Source organism: Phocoena sinus, chromosome 17 (genome assembly GCF_008692025.1).
Source record: "Phocoena sinus isolate mPhoSin1 chromosome 17, mPhoSin1.pri, whole genome shotgun sequence".
Classification (NCBI taxonomy): Eukaryota; Metazoa; Chordata; class Mammalia; order Artiodactyla; family Phocoenidae; genus Phocoena; species Phocoena sinus.
Genome location: NC_045779.1, coordinates 12955248 through 12981896, shown reverse-complemented (window position 1 = coordinate 12981896; position 26649 = coordinate 12955248). Strand labels below are relative to the sequence as shown.

Here is a 26649-nt window from a genome sequence, read left to right as displayed (position 1 = left end):
GATGATGTGGGCAAGGCAAGTGCCTCAGGTCAAGAGTAGTGTCTCACTGTGGCTATGTAGTCAGGGATACAAGGAACTCACCACCCGCATCTCCATCTACAGCCCCAATTGCTCCCCACTCCAGAAAGGAACAATAGCACTGGCTCTGCTTTCAGTACCAAATATTTATCCCTCCTGCTACTCAGTCTTGAAAAAGAAAACCATTAAGTTTTGTTTTTCTTCCCTCATAAAGGATAAAAGACAGCAATCCTTACCCACTGTTAGTTGAAAAACAAGTAAGTCTCCAGCCTCTACAAAATCAGGAGTAGCTTAGAAATAGTTACAATCCACAGAAAGAATGGAAAATGAGAACACTAAAGGATTATATGCCTTCTTTCTTGACAGTTTGAACAAAACAAGTAATTTATCTTTAGCAACTTAGAATGTTAGTTAGAAGAGGGTCTGATTTTCTAAGGAAATGTCAACTAAGCTGTCACTCATTATCCCAAATATGATATTATCTTTAAGAATAAAGTTATCAGAAAACTATTTATATATGTAAATAACATACATATCATATTTTATATAAAATTTTCCCAATGGGTCACATTTTCATTCTGACAGCACATAAGCTTCCAAAATGAAGTTTATAAAGAGATAGTTTGGGCAACTAATTCCCAGCTAGATCTGATGGAGTTGGAGGTGGAAGACAGGAAGGGGGAGGATAGGAGGAACTCTCATGGTATCATGAAATGACTTCTACCATCACACCCTGAGAGGACCGTTTGAAAAATAGTTACCAATTCCAGCCACTGTGGAAAACCTACGGAGGTTTCTCAAAAAACTAAAGACAGAACTACCATATGACCCAAAAATTCCACTCCTGGGTATATATCTGAAAAAGAAACAAAAACACTTATTTGAAGAGACCTGCACCCAGTGTTCATAGCAGCATTATTTACAACTGCCAAGATATGGAAGCAACCTAAGTGTCTATCAGATGAACAGATGAAGAAGATGTGGTATAAATATACATCGGAATATTACACAGCCGTAAAAATAATGAAATTTTGCCATTTTCAGCAACATGGATGGACTTAGAGGGCATTGTGATAAGTGAAATAAGTCAGAGCAGTACAAATACTGTATGATTATCACTTACATGTAGAATCTAAAAAGTACAGAAAACTAGTGAATATAACAAAACAGAAGCAGACTCACAGATATAGAGAAAAAACGACTAGTTACCAGTGGAGAAGGGGTGAGGGGCAATAAAGAGGTGGGGGAGTGGGAGGTACAAACTATTGGGTGTAAGATAGGTTCAGGGATGTACTGTACAACATGGGGAATAGAGCAATATTTAGTAATAACTGTAAATGGAAAGTAACCCTTAAAATTGTATAAAAATTTTTAAATATTTTTAAATAAAAATTGTTTAAAAAAAGAAATAGTTACCAATTCATAATAATAATAGCAACAACAGGGGGGATCTTCAAGATGGCAGAGTAAGACACGGATCACCTTCCTCCCCACAAATACATCAGAAATACATCTACACATGGAACAACTCCTACAGAACACCTACTGAATGCTGGCAGAAGACCTCAGACTTCCCAAAAGATATATATTTTTTTTTCCTTTTTCTCTTTTTGTGAGTGTGTATGTGTATGCTTCTTTGTGTGATTTTGTCTGTATAGCTTTGCTTTTACCATTTGTCCTAGGGTTCTCTCTGTAAATTTTTTATTACTTTATAATTGCTTTTTATTTTTAATAACTTTATTTTACTTTATTATTATTTTTTCTTTCTTTCTTTCTTTTTCTCTCCCTTTTCTTCTGAGCCATGTGGCTGACAGGGTCTTGGTGCTCTGGCCAGTGTCATTCCTGTGCCTCTGAGGTGGGAGAGCTGAACTCAGGACATTGGTCCACCAGATACCTCCCAGCTCCATGTAATATCAAACAGCAAAAGCTCTCCCAGAGACCTCCATCTCAATGCTAAGACCCAGTTCTACTCAACGACCAGCAAGCTACAGTGCTGGACACCCTATGCCAAACAACTAGCAAGATAGGAACACAGCCCCACCCATCATCAGAGAGGCTGCCTAAAATCATAATAAGGTCACAGATACCCCAGAACACATGACCAGATGCAGTCCTGCCCACCATAAAGACAAGATCCAGCCGCATCCACCAGAACACAGGCACCAGTACCCTCCACCAGGAAACCTACATAACCCACTGAACCAACCTTACCCACTGAGGAGAGACACCAAAAACAATGGGAACTACAAACGTGCAGCCTGTGAAAAGGAGACCCCAAATACAGTAAGTTCAGCAAAATGAGAAGACAGAGAAACACATAGCAGATGAAAGAGCAAGGTAAAAACCCATCAGACCAAACAAATGAAGAGGAAATAGTCTACATGAAAAAGAATTCAGAGTAATGATAGTAAAGATGATCAAAAATCTTGGAAATAGAATGGAGAAAATACAAGAAACATTTAACAAGGACTTAGAAGAACTAAAGAGCAAACAAACAATGATAAACAACACAATAAATGAAATTTAAAATTCTCCAGAAGGAATCAATAGCAGAATAACTGGGGCAGAAGAACAGATAAGTGACCTGGAAGACAGAATGGTGGAATTCACTGCTGCAGAACACAATAAAGAAAAAAGAATGAAAAGAAATGAAGACAGACTAAGAGACCTCTGGGACAACATTAAACACACCAACATTCAAATTATAGGGGTCCCAGAAAAAGGAGAAAAAGAAAGGGACTGACAAAATATTTGAGGAGATTATAGTTGAAAACTTCCCTAACATGAGAAAGGAAATAGTCAATCACATCCAAGAAGCACAGAGAGTCCCATACAGGATAAATCCAAGGAGAAACACACCAAGAAAATACTAATCAAACTACCAAAATTAAATACAAAAAATATATATTAAAAGCAGCAAGGGAAAAACAACAAATAACACACAAGGGAATCCCAATAAGGTTAACAGCTGATCTTTCAGCAGAAACTCTGCAAGCCAGAAGGGACTGGCAGGACATATTTAAAGTGATGAAAGGGAAAAACCTACAACCAAGATTACTCTATCCAGCAAGGATCTCATTCAGACCCGACAGAGAAATTAAAACCATTACAGGCCAGCAAAAGCTAAGAGAATTCACTACCACCAAACCAGCTTTACAACAAATGCTAAAGGAACTTCTCTAGGCAGGAAAAACAAGAAAAGGAAAAGACCTACAATAACAAACCCAAAACAATTAAGAAAATGGTAATAGGAACATACATATCAATAATTACCTTAAATGGAAATGGATTAAATGCTCCAACCAAAAGACATAGACTGGCTGAATGGATACAAAAACAAGACCTGTATACATGCTGCCGACAAGAGACCCACTTCAGACCTAGGGACACATACAGACTGAAAGTGAGGGGATGGAAAAAGACATTCCATGCAAATGGAAATCAAAAGGAAGCTGGAATAGCAATTTTCATATCAGAAAAAATAGATTTTAAAATAAAGACTATTACAAGAGACAAAAAAGGACACTACATAATGATCAAGGGATCAATCCAAGATGAAGATATAATACTTGTAAATATTTATGCACCCAACATAGGAGCACCTCAGTATACAAGGCAAATGCTAACAGCCATAAAAGGGGAAATCGTCAGTAACAAAATCATAGCAGGGGACTTTAACACCCCACTTTCACCAATGGACAGATCATCCAAAATGAAAATAAATACGGAAACACAAGCTATAAATGATACATTAAACAAGATGCACTTTGTTGATATTTATAGGACATTCCATCCAAAAACAACAGAATACACTTTCTTCTCAAGTGCTCATGGAACATTCTCCAGGATAGATCATACCTTGGGTCACAAATCAAGCCTTGGTAAATTTAAGACAATTGAAATCATATCAAGTATCTTTTTAGACCACAATGCTATCAGACTAGATACCAACTACAGGGAAAAAAATCTGTAAAAAATACAAACACATGGAGGCTAAACAATACACTACTAAATAACCAAGAGATCACTGAAAAAATCAAAGAGGAAATCAAAAAATGCCTAGAAACAAATGACAATGAAAACACGACCACCCAAAACCTATGGGATGCAGCAAAAGCAGTTCTAAGAGGGAAGTTTATAGCAATACAATCCTACCTCAAGAAACAATAAACATTTCAAATAAACAACCTAACCTTACACCTAAAGCAATTAGAGAAAGAAGAACAAAAACCCCCCAAAGTTAGCAGAAGGAAAGAAATCATAAAGATCAGATCAGAAATAAATGAAAAAGAAATGAAGGAAACAATAGCAAAGTTCAATAAAACTAAAAGTTGGTTATTTGAGAAGATAAACAAAATTGATGAACCATTAGCCAGACTCATCAAGAAAAAAAAGGGAGAAGACTCAAGTCAACAGAATTAGAAATGAAAAAGGAGAAGCAACTGACCCTGTAGAAAATACAAAAGATCATAAGAGATTACTACAAGCAACCCTATGCAATAAAATGGACAACCTGGAAGAAAAGGACAAATTCTTAGAAAAGCACAACCTTCTGAGACTGAACCAGGAAGAAATAGAAAATATAAACAGACCAATCACAAGCAGTGAAACTGAGACTTCCAACAAACAAAAGCCCAGGACCAGAGGGCTACACAGGCGAATTCTATGAAACATTTGGAGAAGAGCTAACACCTATCCTTCTCAAACTCTTCCAAAATATAGTAGAGGGAGGAACACTCCCAAATTCATTCTATGATGGCCAACCATCACCCTGATACCAAAACCAAACAAAGATGTCACAAAAAGGAAAACTACAGGCCAATATCACTGATGAACATAGATGCAAAAATCCTCAACAAAATAGTAGCAAACAGACTCCAACAGCACATTAAAAGGATCATACAGGTCTTCCCTGGTGGCACAGTGGTTGAGAGTCCACCTGCTGATGCAGGGGACACGGGTTCATGCCCTGGTCCGGGAAGATCCCACATGCTGCAGAGCGACTGGGCCCGTGAGCCATGGCCACTGAGCCTGAGCATCCAGAGCCTGTGCTCCACAACAGAAGAGACCACAAAAAAAAAAAAAAAAAAAAAAGGATCATACACCATGATCAAGTGGGTTTATCCCAGGAATGCAAGAATTCCTCAATATATGCAAATCAATCAACGTGATAAACCATATTAACAAACTGAATGAGAAAAACCGTATGTTCATTTCAATAGACGCCGAAAAAGCTTTTGGCAAAATTCAACACCCATTTATGATAAAAACCCTCCAGAAAGTAGGCATAGAGGAAACTTACCTCAACATAATAAAGGCCATATATGAGAAACCCACAGCCAACATCGTTCTCAATGGTGAAAAACTGAAACCATTTCCACTAACATCAGGAACAAGACAAGGTTGTCCACTCTCATCACTATTGTTCAACATAGTTTTGCAAGTTTTAGCCATAGCAATCAGAGAAGAAAAAGAAATACAAATCAGAAAAGAAGAAGTAAAGCTGTCACTGCAGAGGACATGATACTATACATAGAGAATCCTAAAAATGCCACCAGAAAACTACTAGAGCTCATCAAATGAATTTGGTAAAGTTGCAGTATACAAAATTAGTGCACAGAAATCTCTTGCATTCCTATACACTAATGATGAAAAATCTGAAAGAGAATTAAGGAAACACTCTGATTTACCACTGCAACAAAAAGAATAAAATACCTAGGAATAAACCTACCTAAGGAGGCAAAAGACCTGTATGCAGAAAACTATAAGACATTGATGAAAGAAATTAAAGATGATACAGACAGAGAGATATACCATGTTCTTGGATTGGAAGAATCAACATTGTGAAAATGACTATACTACCCAAAGCGATCTACAGATTCAATGCAATCCCTATCAAACTACCAATGGCATCTTTCACAGAACTAGAACAAAAAATTTCACAATTTATATGGAAACACAAAAGACCCTGAATAGCCAAAGCAATCTTGAGAAAGAAAAATGGAACTGGAGGAATCAGGCTTCCAGATTTCAGACTATACTACAAAGCTACTATAATCAAAACAGTTTGGTACTGGCACAAAAACAGAAATATAGATCAAGGAACAGGATAGAAAACCCAGAGATAAACCCACACACATGTGGTCACCTTATTTTTGATAAAGGAGGCAAGAATATACAGTGGAGAAAAGACAGCCTCTTCAGTAAGTGGTGCTGAGAAAACTGGACAGCTACATGTAAAAGAATGAAATTAGAACACTCCCAAACACCATACACAAAAATAAACTCAAAATTGATTAAAGACCTAAATGTAAGGCCAGATACTATAAAACTCTTAGAGGAAAACATAGGCTGAACACTCTGTGACATAAATCATAGCAAGATCCTTTTTGACCCAACTCCTAGAGAAATGGAAATAAAAACAAAGTAAACAAATGGGACCTAGTGAAACTTAAAAGGTTTTTCACAGCAAAGGAAACCATAAACAAGATGAAAAGGCAACCCTCAGAATGGGAGAAAATATTTGCAAATGAAGCAACTGAACAAAAGATTAATCTCCAAAATATACAAGCAGCTCATGCAGCTCAATATCAAAAAAACAAACAACCCAATCTAAAAATGGGCAGAAGACCTAAATACACATTTCTCCAAAGAAGATATACAGATTGCCAACAAACACATGAAAGGATACTCAACATCATTAATCATTAGAGAAATGCAAATCAAAACTACAATGAGGCATCACCTCACACTGCTCAGAATTGCCATCATGAAAAAAATCTAACGAACAATAAATGCTGGAGAGGGTGTGTGGAAAAGGGAACCCTCTTGCACTGTTGGTGGGAATGTTAAATTGATACAGCCACTATGGGGAACAGTATGGAGCATCCTTAGAAAACTAAAAATAGCACTACCATATGAACCCAGCAATCCCACTACTGGGCATATACCCTGAGAAAACCGTAATTCAAAAAGAGTCATGTACCACACTGTTTCATTGCAGCTCTATTTACAATAGCCAGGACATGGAAGCAACCTAAGTGTCCATCGATAGATGAATGGATAAAGAAGATGTGGCATATCTATATATACAATGGAATATTACTCAACCATAAAAAGAAATGAAATTGAGTTATTTGCAGTGAGGTGGATGGACCTAGAATCTGTCGTACAGAGTGAAGTAATTCAGAAAGAGAAAAACAAATACTGTATGTTAACACACATATATGGAATCTAAAAAAAAAAAAAAAAGTTCTGAAGAACCTACGGGCAGGACAGGAATAAAGATTGCAGACGTAGAGAATGGACTTGAGGACAGGGGAGTGGGAAAGGTAAGCTGGGATGAAGTGAGAGAGTGGCATGGACATATATACACTACCAAACGTAAAATAGATAGCTAGTGGGAGCAGCCACATAGCACAGGGAGATCAGCTCGGTGCTTTGTGACCACCTAGAGGGGTGGGATAGGGAGGGTGTGAGGGAGATGTAAGAGAGAGGAGATATGGGGATATATGTATATTTATAGCTGATTCACTTTGTTATACAGCAGAAACTAACACACCATTGTAAAGCAATTATACTCCAATAAAGATGTTTAAAAAAATAATAATACCAACAATAAAGAAGGCATACTAAAGAAAAAATGATAAAATATTAATGAAGAACATAAAACGCCATCTGAGCAAATGGAATGGTGTAACATGTCCTTGGATTGGATGACTCAGTATAATAATATCCTCCCCAAATCAGTATTAAGTTTAATGCAATTCCAATTAGAATCTCAACAGGGTTTTTCATTTGTTTTCTGTTTTGGGGAATTGATAAAAATGATCATAAACTTTATACGGAAAAGTAAATAGACCCTAAAAACCAATAAAACTGGAAGAAGAATACTAGTAAAGGGGAACTTGTCTGATATCGAGCATACCTTAATGCTCCTACAGATTGATAGGGTGACAGTATGGAAATAGACAAATAGACCAGCAGAACAGAGAATCCAGGAATAGATCTACAAATGCAGTGACTCTAATATATGACCAAGGTGGTGTTTCAATTCAGTGGAAAATGATAGAATATTTAATAAATGATGCTGATAGAATTGGCTATCACCATAGAAAAACTGAAGTTATAACTAGGTTACATAGGTACAAAAATAAATCCAAAAAAAAAAAATCCAGAAGGATTAAAGACTTAGATGAAAAAGAACAAAATAAAATGATAACATTCTTAGAAGAAAACCTATAAATAACCTATAATCCTTTAGAATAGGGGAAACTTTCTTCACCAAGAGAGGAAACCCAAAGGCATTGAAAAAGACATAGTAATTACATAAAATTTAAAATGTCTAAAATGATAAAAGTTATAATAAACAATTCAATAGAAAAATTATAAATGTGAGAATAAAATGCAATGCAGATGACAAACACCTATACAAAGCTCTTTTATACATGGGTAAGAAAAAAGATAAACAGCCCAAGAGAGAATAACATGAGCTAAGGACATGATTAAGCAATTCAGAGAGGAGTCCCATCCAGTGAACCTACGAATCAACGCTCAAATATACTTGCAGTAGGAAGGCAGATTAAATTTTGCCAGCAAACTGGCAAAAATCAAAAGGTGTTACTCTTTCAGGGTACTGTCGGCAGGTATTGAGGAGAAATGGTACTCTTCTGCATTACTTGGGGGAGTGTGAACAGTAACAAACTTAGTAAACAATTTGGCAAAACTTATGAGAATAAAATCCTTTTAAAACCTTTACATTTTGTATGATGTGAAATTTAAAACCTCTAAGTGAAAAGAAATTGAAAAAATAACCAATGAAAATATGCCATAATAACTACGACATCTTTCACTCTCATATTTCAGTAAGAGTTCAGCTAGGTATAAAAGTCTAGACTCATTTCCTTTTTTCAAAAGTACTGTGGAAATATTACTCTGGTGTTGCTATTTAAAACGTCAGATGTGAATCTAATTCTCATTCCTTTATAGATGGCCTGCTTCTTTCTCTCTGGAATTGGTTCTTTCCTAAATTTCACTTTACTGTGTCAAAGTGTTGCTATTTTCCCTTTTCTCTCTCGTGTTGGTACCCATTCAATCTTTCTTTAATCGTGGCACAATTTCAGTTAGCAGTTCTTCAAATATTTAATTTTTTTCTCTTTTAGAACCCTTATTAATCAGATGTTGACAATTATTCTATTTTTCATACCCTTTAATTTTTTTTTCTCTTTTTTCCAATTCTTTGTCTCGTCTAATGCCTTCTGGAAACATTTCAAAACCCGCTCCATCTCATTAATTCACTCATCCACTGTATTCACTCAACCCATGAGTTAAGTTTTTTATTTCCATTATATCTCATTGGTTCTTTTTTATAACTTCTCGTCCCTGTTTAATGTTTCCAGTGCCCTCCTATATGCCCTTGAGAATATTAGGATTATTGTGAGTTCTTGTTTCTCTGGCTCCTTACTTCTGCTCCCGCTGGAATTAGCTGCTCTATTTGTGATCTCTCCTTTCCAGTGCTTTACATCAATATTCCTCAAATGTCTCTTTTTCCTATTCCTTCAGGAGTATCAGCTACAGTTTTTATATTAAGTTCTGAGTTCTATCCATATCCCACTTGCTTTTGAGGCATCTCCAGAATTAGACTCAAAGGAGGAAAACCACAATTGCTGCAAGTTCCCCCATCTACACTCTCCTATGGCATAAATGAGATTTAACATACTCAAGAATTAGCCTGATCTTAGTTGTCTTTTCATTTTCAGAAGTATTAGACTATGTCACGGACTCACCAAACATTTTCCATTTGTTTGTGGAAAGAGTTACAGTGTTCCAGGGGTATGGGAGAGATTGTAAGGACTCAGAATGGCAAGTAACTGAAAAATGTCATTATTTCCAAAATTTCTTGGAACTTAACACTGTGATTGTTATAGTGAATCTTATTTTCCTTCCTCCCCTTCATAGACCTGTATACATTTTTAATTTGACAATTATTAAAATTTAGTTTTGAGGACTTAACTGAACTGACCCCTAAGATAACCGGAGAGGCCTCGGGTTTCACAAAGCCAGTTTGTATATAGCTGATCTAAAAATATAATAGAAATTGGTATGGCATGTTCGGTGGAATTATTTCAGTCTTGCCTCCCTGCCTGTTCTTGATATATCAGTATTTGTATCTTACCAGACATCTGTACAGAGGTCTAGCCTTTTCTTTGGATCTGACATTCATTATTCAACAGATATTTGTTGAACACTTGCCATACTTGTTCTCGTTGTCAGGTGCCCAGCAGGAAAAACACAGCCCCTGACTTCTCAGAGCATTAGAATCTAACAAAGAATCCAGATTGAATGTAGGCTCTGTTAGAGCAAAGATTTCTTCCTATGTTGTCTTCCACTGTATCCCAGGCACCCAGATTAGTGTAAATATTGGTTGCATGTTAAATGAGTAAATTTTGACACTAATTACACATGTGTTGAATGTTATGGTGGGAAAGTGCAAGTGTCATGGAGTGTATAAACAGGAGGCCTTTCCTGCTCTGGGGGGATCATGTAGAATTAGTTCTCCAACTGATAGAGCCCTCCCTTTAGAGTGGTTTATGCAGGCTTAAACAAGCAGCACCTAGTTCCTATTCAGGCTGCCCTCCCATTACGCATGGAGGCCTGAACTGTCTTGGATTTTTCAGTATTGATTTCTTTAAATGAGGAGTTAGAGGAACTGCTTAATAATACTGTGTGTTTACAGAAATAAAAATCAGTTTAACAATGCCAATTTGTGTTTCTTGCTTCTTGCCTGCCCACCCCTTCACCCCATTTTCTTTTCTAATTTGCAGATGAAGGAGCTTCCATGCACCCTTGTGATGATACATACTGTGGACCTTTCCCAGAATCTGAGCCGGAAGTGAAAGCTGTAGCTAACTTCCTTCGAAAACACAAGAAGCACATAAGGGCTTACCTCTCTTTTCACGCATATGCTCAGATGTTGCTGTATCCCTATTCTTACAAATATGCAACAATCCCCAATTTTAGCTGTGTGGTAAGTACTTGAAGCTGGATACGTGTGTCAGGCTTCATCCTTTTCTAATGCTAAGATGGTTCTATGTGGTAATGATCATAGCAAACACATTGTGTTTGTTCTAATTAGCATTTCATATATACATAATCTCACTTATTTTTCATAATCTATTCAGTAACAATTATTATCCACATTTTACAGATGAGGAAACTGAAACTTAAAGATGTTAAGTCATTATACTAAGAACACAGAGCTACTAAGTGTCATAGCCAGGATTCACCCCAAATCTGGCTCCAGCATTGTTGCTTTTAACCACTGTTCATGCTGCTTCTCCAATGCAATCACTTCAAACATATTTACATTCTTACCACAGGTTATTTGGAAAATGTCAGGATGGAGGTGATTAGTATTACAGCTCCGGTCACATATGCAGGGCTGTAATTAACTTTATTGAGTAAACAACTGTTCGTAAATTATGGTCTGACTCAATTAAAAGCAAGTTTTAATTTATAAACGCTATTTGCTTAATGCTACTAAGTCTCTGGGCATGCATCTGACAAATTAGTGCTAAGAATGAACAGCCTTTCAGGCATGAAATTACCTGAAAGTGAAAGAGCAGAGTTCCTTCCTCACCTCTCAGAAACCCAACAAGCTATCCACTATAGGGACTAATTCCTCAGTAAAGTGAGTCCGCTTCAGAGCCTACATCATCTGAAGGCCTATAAAGTTCAAGACCAGGCCAAACTAATACATAGTGTTAGAAGCAACGAAGAGGGAGGGAGGGAGGAGTGATTGGGACGGCGCACAGGCGGGCTTTGGGACTGCTGTTGATTTTCTATTCCTTGGCTGGATGCTGGTTCTGGATGACTGCATACAGCTAGTGATCATTCATTGAACTATAAACTTAAAATCTGTATACTCTTCTGTATGTATTTTAGGCTTGAATTTAAAAGCTTTTATAAAAAAGAAGCATCCTCTCTCTCCCTATACCTCAGACTCCAAATCCTGCACCAGTTGCTTGGGGTTGCGGGAATTCCTGATCTCCATGGCCAGGACCTGGGAAGAATTTGAAACATGAGGTCAGAAGGTGGCCTGGGGGAAGGCTTGCATTCTGTCCAAAAGAGGAACTTTGTTCTTAGCATTTCATGCAAGAATTCTGAGCAAATTCTCTCTCTTGAGAAATACTGTAAAGGTGGGAGTGATATTTGATAGTGCTGTTCTTCAGCTCCTCGGTGGGTCAAATAGGCTTCTCATTCTTGATGTTATTGACCTGGCAACCTAACCACCTTGAACCAAAATGTTTCTATACGCGAATGTTCAGCCTTTTCTAAATTGGACACAGCATCTGTTTGCATCCTCACAACAGATTATATAGAATATGTAATATATTAAAACTACCACATGAGGGCTCCCCTGGTGGCGCAGTGGTTGAGAGTCCACCTGCCGATGCAGGGGACGCGGGTTCGTGCCCCGGTCCGGGAGGATCCCACATGCCGCGGAGCGGCTGGGCCCGTGAGCCATGGCTGCTGAGCCTGCGCGTCCGGAGCCTGTGCTCCACAACGGGAGAGGCCACAGCGGTGGGAGGCCCGCATACCGCAAAAACAAAACAAAAAAAAACCTACCACATGAGAATATTCTTCATATTTTGAATTTATCTTCCCATCAGGAGTTATTTTCCTTGTGTCTTGGATTGGAGGATGTGGTATGAAGAGTGGATCAGTGGTTCACAACCAATGATGAATTTCCCTCCCAAGGGACACTGACAGTGTTGGAGACATTTTTTGATGGCCACAACAGGGGTGGGGGATGTTATTGGCATCTAGTGGGTAGAGGCCAAGGATGCTGTGAAACATCCTACATTGTACAGGACAGCCTTCCACAGCAAAGAATGATTTAGTCCAAACTGTCAGTGGTGACCCACTGAGAAATCCTGTTAGCGGGTTGCAGATAAGCTAAATCGCTAAAACTAAGATTACAGTTCTCAGATAATAGATGTCTCTGAATGTTAGCCAGTAGCCATTAAGTTCTGTTCAACTTGTTCAAAAACATTCCATCAATATGTAGGAGTCTGTGTTTCTGCTAAGATATTTCGGTCACTAAGTTGCTTTAAATATAAAAATATTTAAATAAAACATATACTCCTTACTTAGCTGAGGTCCAATAAGGGAGACCTGGGTCCTTCTGGATGAATGGAAAAAAAGAAGGAATGGACAAAAGGAAGAATCACTTAAACTCTTTTAAATAGGTGCCATCCTGGAAAATATTCTTAGAAAATTTTATGAAGCTTCTACTCTTTGAGGAAGGATCATGTCTAAACCTCTTATCAACGTGCACCTGCACGTCGGTGGCAGAAGTCCAGTGAGCCCAAAAGGCTAAAACTATGCATACATTTTGCGAAAATAGGCAGAGTGGTTATCTTTCTTTTTCCTCGGTAGATTATTTTTCTTGGGTTTAGTCATCTGAAATAATGAGGAACAAAGGTCTCCTCACCAGCAGGATGCAGTCATCTTCTAAATGTAGAAATTTCTGCCCTTGCCATGGAATATCACTGAGGCCATTGGAGAAGATGTTAAAAATCTTAGCACATTCTCCATTAAGATACCTCATTATGGTGTTTACATTCCTTTCTTGTCGGCTCCTGCAAGGAGAATGTCGTCATCAGTGAGATTAATTAATTAATGTCTGCCAGGTTCTGGAGCCTGGTTCCTGAACAGCCACTCAGTGTGGCATTTGCTGCAAATGTGGCTTCCTGCTTCCCTGAGGTGAGTGAGGACAGCAGGCTGAAGCCAGGTCCAGCACACAGTACCACGTTGCCCGGAGTGCTTCAACTGATGGATTAAATTATTCACAGGCACCTGGAAATGGGAGAGTTGTATACTGGTTTCAACACACTTCTTTTCCTCTCACTGGTCATACAATACTTCTCTAACTCCTTGCTGAAACTAGTGCTTTTATACCGTTTGAAAATGTTTTCAAGGGTAGTCCATATCATTCTGGTTCATCTTAGAATATTCACCTTTTAGTATTTTGAAGGTGTTTATTTTTCCTGCTTTTTGTCATTGCTAGGAAGCTCCACCTCAGAATTTCTACATCTTAGCCGCACCTGGCTGAGCTCTGCCACAAGCCTGTGTAACCTTAGAAGTCACGAAGCAGTCTCAAAGTGTTTCCATTCCCACAAGGGATAAACACACAGAGCAAGAGGAGTCATTCTTACTGAATTAAAGCGTTTCTGAACTGATCCAAATGGGTTTTAAATACCTTGAACCGGGCCGCCACTTAAAGATGTATGCACTTAAAGATCAATGAGATTAACTCGATACTGTTGCAGATCTATACTTATTCAACATTCATGCAAGAAACAGTGCTTAAGTGTCTGTTATATACAGGCACGTTGCTAAATACTATATTTGTAGCTATGAGCAAAACTGACTTGGGCCCTGCCCTGTCAAGCATTTTGTAATTTATAGAAATGGGTGTCTCTGAACTAAAGTGAAGAGAACAGAACACTAAATCAGCCTCAGAAGATGTATTTATCCCAACATAGCCACTCCTTGCTGTGTAACCCCAGCCTGACCACTGAACCTCGCTGGGCCTTCCTTTTCTCATCTGTATATGGAAATATTACTGATCACTGGCTCATTGTGAGAATTAATCAAGGGAAATAATGTGTTCTAAAACATATTGCAAAATGCAGCATGTGACAAAGGGTAGCAATATTATTATTAAATATAGCTATTCACCAATGTGCCTAGCGTTCTCCAAATTGATGACCGATAATGCTCAACGTGTCAGTGTTTCTAAAGGTTTCAATGCAATGATGTAAGTGATAACATTTCTCCATTTAACCTCACAGGAATCTGCAGCTTATAAAGCTGTGAAGGCACTTCAGTCGGTGTACGGCATACAGTATCGATACGGGCCTGCTTCCAGCACATTGTGTAAGTTTCCTATGGATGCTGTGTTGGAATAATCTCTCGAACCAATATCCTGTGTAATGACCTCCCTCAAAAAAAACCCAGAAAATGTGTTCCCCCCTAAAGTGAAAAATTTGACTACCAAATTAGCCAAGGAAGATGGAGGGAGTTTATGTCTGATTAGTTTTACCCTGCTTGACAGAAATCACTGTACCGATTGAAAAAACCCTAAGCAGAGAATATTCTAAGCATGTAGTAAAGACTACAAGGTTGAATTGAGATCTTATGACCGTGCAAAGTACCAAAACGGGCTCCTTAAGCTGTTGTTACTACTGCAAAGGTAGAAATGGGCCTTGAGAAGATAATGTAATGTTTGAGCCCTTGAAGGAGCTTCCCTTTTATCCCTTCCTTCTACCATTCTTGTTATGAAATTCTGTTTCTTACATAACACCTTCAACTGAATTTCCCCTTGAAAGGTAGTTAAAATATTTCTTATTTCATATGAAATAAAGGGCAACCAGGTATATGGAAAGAACTTGGACAAAGAACCAGGAGAAATGGATTCTAGCCTTAATTCTGCCACTAGTTAGATGTAATCCTGACAAAGATATTAGTCCTGGGCTTCAGTTTCCATAACTGTTAAATGAGGAATTGGACTAGATCATTTCTCATGGCCTTTCAAACTCTAAAATTAATTGACTATACGACTTGAAAAATCTAGTGAGAAATCATATATTTCCGAATGTCTAGCGGCGTTCCAGGAGCTTGCCGTGATCGTATGGTGGTTAGTACTCTGTGAATCTCTACGCATGCATATGAAGGTATATACACACGTTACATATATATGCATACATAGTGACATCTGATTATACTTTTTAGTGAGGTAGCAAATTTCTCCTTGATTTAATTTACCCATCATTATATTCCTAACCACTCACTTTCTTCAGCCTTCAGCAGAAATGCTTGGTTTGTTAATTAACACTGTTTATCATATAAGTTTATCCTAGTAATGGTAATGTCTTAATTATCAGAGGCTTTCTCTTAAGTTCATGATCATTGGTCTAATGCTGACCTTTTTACAAATGTTTTTTAATAGAGCCACCTTGAAAGGGGAAATGTAGTATTTTTAAAAAATCACATTACCAGTTAATGCCAACAGAATATATATTAAAAACATTAAGTTTTTAAAATCTTACTCTCAGTTCACCTTTTCAGCTTGGTATCAAGGCACAGTCATAGTATTATATTTACCAAGAACAACCTGTTACCATAGAAATGAGGCTGTCATATCACTATGATGTAAGTGTTGGCAAATATTGTCTTTGACTTTGGCTACTATGACTACTATTTGCAGTTCCAGTGAATCTAACTCAGAGGGACAATGAAACCACAGCCTACCTTCTGTCTCCAACTGAAGCAAGGGGGGCCTGGGAAACAGCAGAGTCATTTAATTGCCATCGTCACATAATTCTCTAACTGGCAAGAATAGCATTAAAAAGTGGTATCATTTGAGTTGGAAATTTTTTAAATAATAAAATGGTGTTATGTCAGGCTGGATAATATACATTTCAGGGAGAAAAGTATAGAAAGAGTCTTCTATGAAAATTCATTTATTAATTAATTATTGAAAGCATGTTAGGCTAAAAACTGCATACTAGGCACTTTGGGGTGAAAAGATGCCCAACGATAACATCTAATATATTCTGAGCACATTATTCAATTTTTGCAACAACCCTATGCAGTAAGTATTACGATCCCTTTTTCAAAGGGGAGACTGAGGCACAGAGTCACGGCAGGTGCTGGGATCAGATATAGCCTAAGCCCTAAAGCACCTGCACTTTCCTCTGTGCTGAAAAGCTGGAGCATGTAAGGTCATAGGAGCCAGAAGGCGAGAGGTACCAGAATGGATTGTCAGCTAAGTTAAATGCTGCTGAGACGTTGACCATGAGGTCTGAGGGGAAAGAAGAACAAAAAAGGGAGATTAGGCCTGCTGTCATTGGTGACCTTCAAGAACAAAGGTTTCACAGCCTGGTAGAGGCAAGAACCAGACTGAAAGTGGTTGAGGATACAGAAGCAACATACATAGGTTCTCTTTTGAGTTCTAAACCAAAAGGAAGAAGAAAAAGAAGATGGTATATAATAGGATCATGAGAAGGAAGTGCTACAGGAAAGCGGTGCTTGGAGATTTTGGTGTCCAAAATGCAAGATGCAAGGTGGGGTTGCGGAGAGGTTTACTAAGGAAACAGGGTCCTAGAGAAGACAACAAAAAATGAGATCAAACCACACCAAGTGTAAAAGACGAGCAGCATTTCTTCCTGAGCTAGAAGGAGAAAAGTCAGGATTGCGATGTAAGCAAAGGAGGTGATGGGCTAACTACCCACGATGAGTATTGGAGACAGTGGTAAAGTGAGGGGCAGGACCAGAAGAGAATAAGAAAGGTTCACGTAAGCGAAGGTCTAGAAAAAGGAGCCCAGAGCACCACTGGTAATGGAGAAGCACCACAGAGATTAGCACGAATTTCCAACAAACACTTTCTCCACCTACTTTGTGAGGAAGAAGACAGAGAAACTGGACTAGGGATTGAGAATTAGCAAAACAAAAGCTGAAAAGGACTAGACAAAGGGTCTGGTGAGAAATTCAGTGGAGTAATTAACCACGCCCAGCTAGAGAGTTCAATGAAATTATAAGAAGCCCAGGGGAAGTCTGGAAACTGTAGTAAGTAAAGGCAAAGAACAAGTTCATCAGGAGTGAAAAAATAGGGCAAGAAGAAGAAAAGAGGTTTTCTGGGATCAGAATTTCAATATTCTAGACCTTAGAAAAGGAGAAGAACTGAGTGAGAAGAAAAAAAGTCCACAGTGTGATTATGTTTATTGGTGAATAAAGTGAAGGTGGAGAGAAATGATATTGGAGTTGCAGCTAAGAAACTGAGGTCATCATACTAGAAAAGCATTACTACTTAGACTAGCTCCTCAAAGAACAAAGTTTCCATAACTGGCAGAGGCAAGAACCAGACTGAAGGTGGCTGGGATGATTTATGATGATAGCAGGTATGATTTGTAAGTTCCATGAGCTTGATGCTCAGGAACTCAGCTTAAACTGCTCTTGTTGAAACGGTATTTCATTGGAAGGATTTAGTATGGCTTAGTAAGCAAGTACTATATATACATTTTGAAAATTATTCAGACTCTTTAGTGAAGCTGACTTTTTTTTTTTTTTTTTAACTTTTAGATGTGAGCTCTGGTAGCTCAATGGATTGGGCCTACAAAAATGGAATACCCTACACATTTGCTTTTGAACTACGTGACACTGGGCATTTTGGCTTTTTACTCCCAGAGATGCTCATCAAACCCACCTGTACAGAAACCATGCTGGCTGTGAAGAATATCACAATGCACCTACTAAGGAAGTGTCCCTGAGATGCCCCAAGAGGCAAGTCAACCTCCAGAGAGAGCTGGTTCTGCACAAGAGCTGCTTGGCAGTGGGTGCAAATTGTTTTAAAAGAGAAGGGAGATTACTGAGAGGGAGCTTATCTGGGGACTTTAAAAGGACCTTCTCATGCAATTCAACTCTCTGTGGCAATAAAAAAATGGTGGAAAAAAAATTAGAGTATAACCTAGTTTGTTGTAAGAGAAGGCATCCATTTTCTGCCCCTTTAGAGTCTTATTTGATTAAGCAGGGAGGGGAGATTTTCTAGTTCTTTGGCCTCAAGAAATGTACAAATTGAGGATTCCACTTCAATAAATCTCATGTTCTCAATTAAGATCTAGGCTACTGGGGCATCCTTGGTGGTGCAGTGGTTAAGAATCCGCCTGCCAATGCAGGGAACACGGGTTCGAGCCCTGGTCCGGGAAGATCCTACATGCCGCAGAGCAACTGAGCCCGTGCGCCACAACTACTGAGCCTGCGCTCTAGAGCCCGGGAAGCCACCGCAAAGAGAAGCCCGCACACCGCAACAAAGAGTAGCCCCCGCTGCTGCACCTAGCAGCAACAAAGACCCAACACAGCCAAAAATAAATAAAATAAAAATATTTTTTAATTTTATAAAAAGATCTAGGCTACTAATGGTGTTTACTCGCTTGGTTTCCACGTAAAATGAAGATTTTTGGAATGGAAAGAACTATATTTCTTAATATAATAAATATACAACTTAATAAGACCTCAGATTATTCACATCATCCCCTGGCATTAGTGCACCAAACACCTATAAAAATGTAGCATGGAAAAGCACTTCTATTTATACTTTGAGAACGCCACTTAAAAAGAAAAAAAAGAGGACGAGCCACACAGTGTTAAGAGCTTTATACTTATTAACAATCTCACCAATTCCTGAAATACTATGAGGTGTACTATGAGGTGGATACTATTATCATCCCCATTTTTCAGATGAAGAAACTGAGGTTTAAGAAGGTGATATAGACTCCCATTTCCAGGAATATGACAGGATGAGTAACCGGACTGCTAGAAATAACTAAAATTTCAGGACAAAACATAACTTTTTAAAGTCATCTTTAAAACATCGGACAACGAAGTAAGGAAATCCCAGGCCAGGCACTGAGTGAAGGCAGGGTCCTAGAAAGGTAAGAGATACTCTGTTATCCCAAGAGCATCTGTCAAATCAGCTAAGTGCAGACTGATTTTCACAGCATTTTGGAGAATAGTCATGGGAACAAAGCCCAACACTATGTAGTCCAAGGTGGGAAGTCTAACAGCAGGTTCTCCTCCTCCCAGAATTCTGGGATTCCAAAGTGCTAATCCTTCAGTGTCAGGGCAAATTGCAAATAAACCCCCATACTACCTCCAATGGACCACAAGGAAAACTGACCATTTCAGATTTGGGCAAGAGTAGAGAGGGGAGAAATTGCCACTGAGAATTTGGAACCACAAGTCACCCGTCACCCAGGTTTGTGGCACAAATTCAGATTACCTAGATGGTCTGATAAACCTCTAGCCAAGAATTTAATTCTGATTAATCCCAGATTGGTTATACCCTCTAAGTATTTCGTAGAAGCAAATCCTCTCAGAGGATTTATCTGACCAAAACACTTCATGAACACCAGGATAAAGAGAAGAGCCTAAAAAGTTCCAGAAAGAAAAAGAAACGGTCACAAGGAAATGAGGACCAGAGTAGCGTGAAAATTCTCAACAGCACCACTGAAGCTTGAAGCTGATGGAGAAATGCCTTTAGAGGTTTGAGGAAAAATTCTGTCCTAAAAATCAATACCCAGCAAAACAATCAATGAAATGTTAGTATAGAATATAGACATTTTCATAAAACTGAGGTCCTAGATATTTACCTTTCTCTGGAAACTCCTTAAGGATATGCTCTACCAAAATGAGGGTGTACACTAAGAGAAAGCTGTAGAACCCCAGGAAACAGGAAATTCAACATAGGAGAAAGGAATGAAAAGAAATCTCAAGATACATAATCTGAAAAAGAATAGATATATAACTAAATCACTTTGCTCTACACTTGAAACACAACACTAAATTAACGATACCTCAGTTTAAAAATAAATAAAATTATAATTTACCTCTCCATTAAAAAAAAACTCAAGATAATGGTGAAGGAAAAAGTCCCACTAACAGCATATGCCAGGTTTAGAGAACAACTAACTTGAAATAGGAGGAAGAAAACTAAAGACTTTAGATGAAGTTCTCCGAAATAAATATGAAACAGAACACTTAAACACACTCAAGGCAATTTACTTATATCAAAAATTTAAGGATGAGTTAGTAATAAAAGCATGGAAACCAAACAAACCAAAAAGAATAAAAATTTAAAAAGGCAATTGTTAAGTCTGTTGAAAACAATGAGTTATACAAGAGAAGAAATATAGCCTACTATGTGACTTGCCTATAAATAATATGTATATAGTTAAAATGTCAGCCCTAAATACTGATTTAACCAAAAACTGTGATGTACATATGAGAAGGATAGAAAGAAGTAAATGTATGTGAGAGGAGGGGGGTGTAGAGTTATATCCTCATCTGCCATATTAAGTCAATAAACATCTAAAAGCAAAAAAAAAAAAAAACAGTATCTGTATGTTATTTCAAAATAAGAAAGTAAGTACTAGAAGACCTAATTTTAATGATTAAGAATTACTGGCTAATGAGAGGGACCCGGGAGTGAGGAAGGATGCAGCAGGGGACTGCTGCTTTTAATATAAGCCTAGTCATATTATTTGACTGGTTTTTAATTATGAAAAATATCATGGAGTATATTCCTTTTAAAAAACTCCCAACTATTCACCACCCAATCTTTTTGATGTTTATAAAATGTACATTGTTTCAATTAAAAAATCTAAATTAAATTTAAAAGATTAAATAAGATTATCTGTGGAATGCATAGCATAGAACCTATACTAGACAACCAGGAAATATTAGTTTTGTCCGTGTTTTACAAATCTAATTTATCTTGTAGTCTCAGTTATATATTTGCAGGAATGGATCTCATGGAGGTTTGAGGCTTAGTCCTGCTAAGGGATACTACACCTGGGAATTTAAACTTCAATTCATCCCATCTGGCAGTAAATGCTCAAAAATGATCTGGGTTTGGGGGTTGTTTTATACTACTTATTCCTACCCACAGAACAGGCGAAGGCCAAAGTGTCCAGAAACAACCAGGAGGGCCAGAGGCTTATGAAGACCACCAAGAATGGGAAGAGGCTGCTTCTCAAAGGACCTGGCAAAGATGCACACAATCAACTAGAGTCATCTGGCGGCCTTCATGGATCCCTGAGGAAACTTTCCCCTTGACTGGAGTGTGCTGTGTGGCCCCTGCTCTGTTAGCTGTCTGTGTCCACATCCTTTGCTCCCGTCTATTGATGCCTTTCCAAACATTATCACTCCTGTAGCAACCAAACAGAGTCAGCTCTTGAATATTCAGGGAGAAAAAAAGAATTTACAGATAATCCCAAAAATTCATTTTTCATTGTATTTAAAATTTCTACCTATTCTATACCCTCTGCAATAAGATCTGTTAGCAAGTTAATATCAAGAACTTAAATTTTATTATTTATCCCTGCCCTTCACATAGCGTAGGTGCTAAAGGTAATTTTTTCAAAGTGAAAACAAGGGCAATAGGAAATATAGAATCTGAATGGTCCACAAACTAGCCGGGTATATATTTTATTATCCACAAAGAGATTCAAGATGAAATTTTGCCTTGATGAACCTCATGTAAATTCTTTTCAGTGCTTATTCTCACATTTCAGTAACACTATATTTTACAGCTCAAGTTCTATAAGTGGGTATTTTAATATTTATAGGCTATTTTCACTCTTAATCTCTTTAAACTAAGCTACAAAACATACTGTTGGGTGATTTATGTTCAAGGCACTCTGCTAGGTGCTGTGTATGAGGAGGTGGAGACAAAATGTGTTAGATTTATGTCTATACTTGCTTAGGAATGTAAAAGTTAACTTCAAACTAAAAACGGCACCTGCATTTTGAAAAATAGTTTGACAAGATACATCCCTCACTTTTATTAACAGTAATTTTGTGAATTCTGGCTATGCTGAGTTGTAGCTCTCAGCTTGGCTTTAGTGAGTGTTTTCATTTCCAAGTTCTGCCAAAACAAAGCATCACAAATTGGGTGGCTTAAAATGACAGAAATCTGTTGTCTCACAGTTCTAAGAGGAGAGCAGTCCAAAATCAAGATGCCAGCAGGGCCATGCTCCCTCTGAAACCTGAAGGAGAATCCTTCCTTGCCTCTTCTTAGTTTCTGGTTGGTTGCCAGAAATCATCAGTGTTCCTTGGCTTACAGCTACTTAACTTCAAACTCAGCCTTCCTCTCACATGGCCTTCTCCCTGTATGTGTCTGTGTCGTCACATGGTGGTCTTCTTATAAGGCCACCAGTCATATTGGATTGGGGACCCACCCTACTTTAGTATGACCTCAACTGGTTCCATCTGCAGTGACCCTATTTCCATTAATAAGGTTGCATTCCAAAGTACTGGAGGAGTTAGAACTTCAACATATCTTTTGGAGGGGGGGGAGGTAAAACTCACCCCAGAACAGTGAATAAACATCCTGAGATACCGATGTTAATGAGTCTGTTTACAGAGCCAAAAAGTGGTGAATCTTGGGAGTTCCCTGGTGGCCTAGTGGTTAGGATTCCGGGCTTTCACTGCTGCGGACCAGGTTCAATCCCTGGTCAGGGAACTGGGTGATGCAGCCAAAGAATTAAAAAAAAAAAAAAAAAAAAAGTGGTGAATCTTGCTTGAGTTTAATCTTTTGTTCTCAAGGCTGTCAGGGAATAGATGCAAATAAAACACATTTTTTAAGTTCTAACACTCCCAATGAGATTGTTTTTGATAGACTATTAATGGAAATAGAATGATCCACTATTTATAGTTTACTTTTTTAAGTATTAAAATTATAATTCAAATGATGATTTACTTTTCTTAACATGGGAAATTTGTTCATTTTAGGTAGGGTTGTATATCACCTTAGTTCCCGATAATGATTTAGGGCTGCTGCATCATAAAATGTATTTACAACTAAATTATACTAGATCAAATCTAATTGATTAAATCAGAATTCTGTGCAACGTTAATTAAAGTATGCTGTAGATTAAGCAAAGTAATTACCTGAGTGACTGCATTTAATGGAATATTTTTATGAATCAGAATCCTGCATAATAAACCTGAGAACAGCTACACTGAATACCTAATACATTTCACAAAACAAATTGCAGTGAGAACTGCTAAGACATTTGAACAATGCACATGAAAATAAAGGCAACTTGAAGTTCTTCTAAAGCAGACTCTTAGTTCTTCATTTCCAATGTGCCACCAACTCCCCCACCATGTTTTTGCAGTTATGACTTTTAGGACTCTTTCCCCAGTGGATGCCCTATGGGAGTTTCTGCCCTGGGTATCCATGCTTGTTCTAACAGCCCAGGCTTGGGGAGAGAAGCATATCAAATAACTCAAGATGTTATAGCATATAAACTCTGGAGTACTATTCACCTTATAATTTATGAGTTCACCTAAGAGGGTAGCTTCCCACAAAACACTGAAACAGTGTTCTAAGTTTTAAACTGACCCAAAAGTAAATGCTTCTCCTGTTGGCAAGAATTAAAAGGTAACAGGAACACCCAGCCCCTCCATGAAAATGAGCCAGCAATTCAGTGTACATGCTCTGGAGGAAATAATTTGAAACAACCAAATGACTGGTGTGAGGTTCAGTTACTGAATTTCTATTACAGCTATACTTCTGGCAGAAGTACAGATCCCTGCTATCCTAGGTAGAATTCTTCAGTAATTTAAAGATGTATTCAATATTGTAAGGGAGGCTATCTGATATCTGCTCAGCAGAAATTGTGTTGCTGGCTGTATTCAGATTCAGCTGTCTATCTAAAGTAATATTGGTCTGAAATCTTGTGTAAGGTTTTCATTTGGTAGAGCAGCAGACACGAATAGACACTTTAATGGCTTTGTGCCAGGGTCAACAGAATTTCATAAAAGAATGAATATTTGAAGTGTCACTGCACCTGGCACCAACTATCATGGGAGATACATGAGGATCCCAAAGAGGTAGCACTGAGCTAACCAGGAATGTCCAAGAATCAATCAATTTTTTGTGACAATAGTAACTCTGAATTACTGTTAATTAAAGAAATAATTCTGTACTGGGAACTTGAAATCAAATTAATTTTTTTTAGACTCATGAATACTAGCCTTTAGTTTTCCTTTAAAATGCTTGGGGGTCTGTTCCTTTTATCATCTTTAGCTAAGCTGCTTTTATATAGACGACTCTGAGTCACAGTCAACATTTCAACCACAGATCGTATAGCAATCTGCATATTTTTTTAACCAATTAAGTATTCCAAGTATTTTTAAAGTATCACTACTAAAAGTGTTTCTCTTGTGCCTAGATCCATTCCCCTTCTTTTAAGGGCAAAGAGAACTCTAGATTCGCCTGTCTTAATCTCATTTCTCTGCCTCCCTCCAGGGTAAGTTCTTCCTTGGTAGACCCGTTCTTGTGTTCTTAAGCTTTTGCGATGGGGAATTGGGAAGAAAGGACAGGAAAGCAGAAGCGGAGCAGAAGCCTCCTTAGACAAATGGGGACTTTCCCAGGGACTTTGAAGGCAGGAGGTACAGGGCAGCTGCCCTTTGTAGGATGATGGATAGAAGAGTAAAGAAGGAATTTTAAGAATCATTGCTGAAGATTATATATGGCTTTGGGGGTATTCAAAAAGACTTTGAGGGCTTCCCTGGTGGCGCAGTGGTTGGGAGCCCGCCTGCCAATGCAGGGGACACGGGTTCGTGCCCCGGTCCGGGAAGGTCTCACATGCTGCGGAGCGGCTAGGCCCGTAAGCCATGGCTGCTGAGCCTGCGCTCCGCAACGGGAGAGGCCACAACAGTGAGAGGCCCGCATACCGCAAAAAAAAAAAAAAAAAGATTTTGAAATTACTGGGCCATATTCATTTGAATATATGAATATACATTATTTGAGAATGAACCATTTGGATCCTAGTTTTATAAACATTAAACCGTACTGGCTGTTTATTATAATTTTTGTGTGGCTAGCACCTTAGAATGCCCTTGCCGTGTCCAGGGAATATGAAGTCTTAAGAATCCTGTCTTCCCAAGATGGAGCCCAGAAATAAGCCCAATATCATTTACAGAATACAAGCATGTGACTTAGGCTGCCCTAATAATAATTCAGTTGCATAAGATAAGCTCTCGAGATCTGTTTACCACATCATGGCTACAGTTAACAATACTGGATTATACACTTAAAAATGTGTTCAGGGTAGATCTCATATGTTCATAACATTTTTTTTTTAAATCCATATAGGAAATTGTTTTTTAAATAAAAAGAAGAAGTGAGCAACTTGAGGAAGGAGGCACCACACAGAATCCGTATGGTGGCAAAAATAGCAGCCAACCAGACAAAACTAAGATACACGCACCCCTATGTTCATAGCAGCACTATTCACGATAGCCAAGACACAGAAACAACCTAAATATCCATAGACAGAGGAATGGATAAAGATGTGGTACATATATATGCGACGGAATATTACTCAGCTATAAAAAAAGAATGAGATAATGCCATTTGCAGCAACATGGATGGACCTAGAGATTGTCATACCAAGTGAAGTCAGACAGAGAAAGACAAATACCATATGATATCACATATATGTGGAATCTAAAATATAACACAAATGAACTTATCTATGAATCAGAAACAGACTCACACACATAGAAAACAGACTTGTGGTTGCCATGGGGGAGGGAGGGTGGGGGAGGGATGGATTGGGAGTTTGGGCTTAGCAGGTGCAAACTATTATATATACAATGGATAAACAACAAGGTCCTACTTACAGCCCAGGGAACTATATTCAATATCCTGTAATAAACCATAATAGAAAAGAATATGAAAAAGAGCATATATATATATATATATATATATATATATATAGGGAGTTCCCTGGTGGCACAGTGGTTAAGAATCCGCCTGCCAATGCAGGGGACATGAATTTGAGCCCCGGTCTGGGAAGATCCACATGTCGCGGAGCCACAAAGCCCATGCGCCACAACTACTGATCCTGCTCTCCAGAGCCCACGAGCCACAACTACTGAGCCCACGTGTCACAACTACTGAAGCCTGCTCACCTAGAGCCCGTGCTCTGCCACAAAGAAAGCCACTGCAACGAAGAGTAGCCCCTGCTCGCCGCAACTAGAGAAGGCGCACGC

The 26649-nt window shown here is 38.3% G+C and overlaps 1 protein-coding gene across 1 annotated transcript in view; it reads left to right on the top strand.

The window, feature by feature from the left end:
* CPA6 (carboxypeptidase A6) overlaps positions 1-18708 on the top strand; it is a 265180-nt gene extending 246472 nt beyond the window's left edge. The window contains exons 9-11 of the mRNA XM_032610184.1: positions 10842-11044; positions 14877-14961; positions 18166-18708. Of these exons, the coding sequence (XP_032466075.1) occupies positions 10842-11044; positions 14877-14961; positions 18166-18353 (476 nt within the window). The 3' untranslated portion in view covers positions 18354-18708. The remainder of the gene's footprint in view (positions 1-10841; positions 11045-14876; positions 14962-18165) is intronic.
* The last annotated feature ends 7941 nt before the right edge of the window (positions 18709-26649 follow it).